At 50.4% G+C, this 3782-nt stretch overlaps 1 protein-coding gene across 1 annotated transcript; it reads left to right on the top strand.

Annotated features, from left to right (window-relative positions):
• On the top strand, positions 264 to 2096 carry LOC8080451 (organic cation/carnitine transporter 3). The gene has a single exon (XM_002467707.2). The coding sequence runs from the start codon at positions 331 to 333 to the stop codon at positions 1996 to 1998; it is 1668 nt and encodes a 555-aa protein (XP_002467752.1). The 5' UTR covers positions 264 to 330; the 3' UTR covers positions 1999 to 2096.

The following is a 3782-nucleotide window of genomic DNA, read 5'->3' as shown; positions in this document are numbered from 1 at the left end:
CATTAAAAAAAGAAAGTATCTGCCTGCAATCAAACACGGAGATTTAGGACCAATTACAGCACATGAAATTCATGACATTGCAAAGATTTGGTGCACATATATGTGGAAACATAATCACACGCTTATAAGCTTTTGCCTATTTAGAATCTGCCTACAACCATTTCTACATTGGCAACCAAAACCCTCTGAGAGACGCCCCTAATCAGCGCATAAATAGCTCCAGCATTGCTGCTATTGTTGCAACCTACTATAAGCAACCAAGAACAAACCCAAACGCACTCAAGGGGCACGCACACACACACACACACACACACACACACAACCGTGTCAATGGCTGACACGGCCACCGCCCCGCTCCTGACAAGCCACAAAGCCAATCCGGCGAAGGTGCCTTCTTCTTCAATCGACGACATGATCGAGAAGTACATCGGAGACACCGGCGCCATGCAGCTGCTCAAGGCAGTCTTTGTGGCCTTGGCCTGGGCCTTCGACGCGCAGCAGGTGTTCATCTCCGTGTTCACGGACGCCGAGCCGCAGTGGCACTGCGTCGTCGGCGTAGCCGGCAACTCGTCGTCCTGCACGCCGTCCGCGGCCTCGCCGTGCGCGCTCCCGCTCGACGCGTGGGCATGGGATCGGCCGGCCAAGACGTCTGTGGTGTCCGAGTGGGCACTCCAGTGCGCCGGCCCCGCGCTCGTCTCCCTCCCGGCGTCCTCCTTCTTCGCCGGCTGCCTGGCCGGCGGCTTCGTGCTCACGACGCTCGCGGACTCGGTCCTCGGCCGCAAGAAGATGCTCCTCGCGTCCCTGGTGTCCATGTCCGTCGCCGGCCTTCTCACCGCCTCGGCGCCCAACGTGTGGGCGTACGCCGCCCTGCGATTTGTGTCCGGGTTCGCGAGGTCGATTGTGGGGACGTGCACGCTGGTCCTGTCGACCGAGCTCGTCGGGAAGAAGTGGCGCGACACGGTGAGCGTGGCGGCATTCTTCTGCTACACCGTCGGCTTCTTGTCCCTCCCAGCGCTAGCCTACGCGTTGCGAGAGGAGTCCTGGCGGAGCATCTACTTTTGGATGTCCGTGCCCTGTCTCTTCTACGCCGCCCTGCTCCATTTCCTAGCCCAGGAGTCGCCGCGGTGGCTGCTGGTGCGCGGCCGGAAGAGGGACGCAGTCGAGACGCTGAGGCAGCTCGCCGCGCTGAACGGCGGCAGCTCCACGACAGACCTCTCCGTGCTGGAACTGGAACTGGAACTGGAACTGGAAGCGTGTTGTGTTACCATGCACGAGGAGGACGACGGTGGGTCGAGCGGTGGCGGTGGCGGCGGCGTGTTCGCCGCGCTGCAGGCGATGTGGGAGCGTCCATGGGCGATCAGGAGGCTCGCGGCGATCATGGTGGCCGGATTCGGCGTGGGCATGGTCTACTTCGGCATGCCGCTCACCGTTGGCAGCCTGGGATCACGATCATCCAACCTCTACCTGAGCACCGTGTACAACGCGCTGGCCGAGGTGCCGTCGTCTATCCTCTCGGGGCTTCTCATGGCCAGGGCCAACAGGCGGAGCTCGGTCGTCGCGCTCGCCGCGTCGGCGGGGGCGTGCAGCCTCGCGTGCGTGGCCGTCCCGCAGCGCGCGGGGGCGGCGAGGATGGCGGCCGAGCTGCTGTCCTTCTTCGCCACGTGCACGGCGTACGACCTCATCTTGATCTACTCCATCGAGCTGTTCCCGACGTCCGTGCGTAACTCGGCGGTGGGGCTGGTGCGGCAGGCGATGGTGCTCGGCGGCATGGCGGCGCCCGTGCTCGTCGCGCTCGGCCGAGAGAGGAGTATCTGGTCCTTCGGCGTCTTTGGGCTTGTCATCGGCTGCTCCGGACTCTTCGCGGCCTCCCTGCCGGAGACGAGGGGGAGGAGCATGTTGGACACCATGGAGGACGAGGAGATGCGCAGCCAGGCTGCCGTGGCGTCTTACAGCAGCACAAACCCCATTGCAAAGTATCCTGATAACGACCCTGTGTAGTCATATACATGTTCAGAAATTTGTTGCAGTTCAAACTGCGACGACAAAAGCTGATCCAGAGTGTGTAGTCCATCAATTCGTCCGGCTAATTAATAATATTTTCACTCTCTTAGTTATTTTTGTCAGCTGTCACCCGGGTGAAATTCTTTTTTTCCTATATACCCAAATTTCCGATTATTTTTCTTTCGTTTCCTTCTTTCTAAATAGCATGCGGCGGCGATGTGTGGAAGGGAATAAAACTAAGATTTGAGTGAAAAATCTTCTCTTACACATTCTAATTTCCTGTCAAATAGTCGAAGGGAATAAACTAAGAAATTTGCTGCAGTTCAAACTTGCGATAAAAGTTGATCCACTAGTGTAAAAGCTATTAATTCGTTGGGCTAACAATATTTTCATTTTTTTTATTTTTTACTGAAAATAAAAGGCACAGTAATCTGTTGATATAGAGCAGTAAATTGCAGTATTGCCTTTTAATTTAATATCATTATAATGTGAATAATATGTATGTTTCTTGTTCAGCTACTCTTTTCAAATAGTCATTGTAATTGTCATGTTTTCATTTGCAACATAAACAACAGCGCATAAATTTTTCGACCATGACATTTAGATTTACAAGGGAGAGAAATAAAACACTGAAGTCATTAGTTGAATATATTTACAAACACCAAATACATGTCGTTAAAGAAAACATTTTTTTTTATTTTTTTATATCTTTACTTAATTAACGTTCACCACCTGCATGGTAATCACGTCAGGTATTTTACTTATTATTATTACATGATTCTCTATATTTATTTCCTTTCTATCATGCAATGGATCGTGTATTTCCTTCCATTTTACTCACTTGATTTGTTTGATTACTTGGGGTCTTTCCTTCATTTTATCTTGCCTTTTATTCCCTTCTTGTTTTATTATAAGCACTTGATTGGGAGGGGATCCTGTCTATATGAAGATTACAAGATGTGAGTAGCCTTGTGTGTATATATATATATAGAATAAGGTATATAGATAAAAGTATTTTTTTTGTAAAATTCAATACAGCTATGATTCATGGTTTAAAGGTGATAGATGTGCATATATTATTGACCATATATCATTAATACATTTCTATACCAAATCAAAGTGTCGGGAAATTTTCTTTTTCTCGTGTTTTTCCACATCTATGATATTCATTACATATTAATGTGATCATCGTGACTTTGGGTTGATTTTGTTTGTCGCCAGTAATTTAGACGTAGATATCTGGTTTTCTTTGGTTAGTTTCTTTTATAGTGACAAGTGAGCATCTCCAACAGTTTGCTATCTCAACTTGACATCCACAAAAAATTAGCAAAACAAGAAAAAATAGTCTCCAACAGTTTGCTATCTAGACTTGGTATTTATCCAAACTCTCCAGCGCGTAAATATACGCGTGTGTATCGAGGTTCGCAACTTCGCATTCGGTCTTCGCGCGGTTGGCGCGGCTTCCTTCCCACGGCTGGTCCACGACTCCTTCCCGCTCACGTGACTAGGACTCCTTCCATCGCGCACGTCTTCTTTCCCTTTCCCATCTCCGTTCTTCGTCATCTCGTGGACGGGAAGGCCTTTGATAGGCTGCGCTAGGATATGTATTAGATCAATGGGGCCCCAGAAGCAAGGAGATGGATTCTGCGTAGAGTGGATAACTTGCAGCAGGTCCATCGGCTAGCACTAGTGCTCCCTGACATTCTTCTGATTTGTATCATCATCCTGGTTCATGTGCAGCGGCGCGATGGAGTGCCTCCTGCGACGGCGGCGCCCTGTCT

This window comes from Sorghum bicolor, chromosome 1 (assembly GCF_000003195.3).
Source record: "Sorghum bicolor cultivar BTx623 chromosome 1, Sorghum_bicolor_NCBIv3, whole genome shotgun sequence".
NCBI lineage: Eukaryota > Viridiplantae > Streptophyta > Magnoliopsida > Poales > Poaceae > Sorghum > Sorghum bicolor.
The sequence above is the reverse complement of the archived record's forward strand: the minus strand, read 5'-3'. Positions and strand labels throughout refer to the sequence as shown.

Coding starts and splice junctions, on each gene's coding strand:
- LOC8080451 (XM_002467707.2), top strand. CDS start 331: ATGGCTGACACGGCCACCGCCCCGCTCCTGACAAGCCACAAAGCCAAT.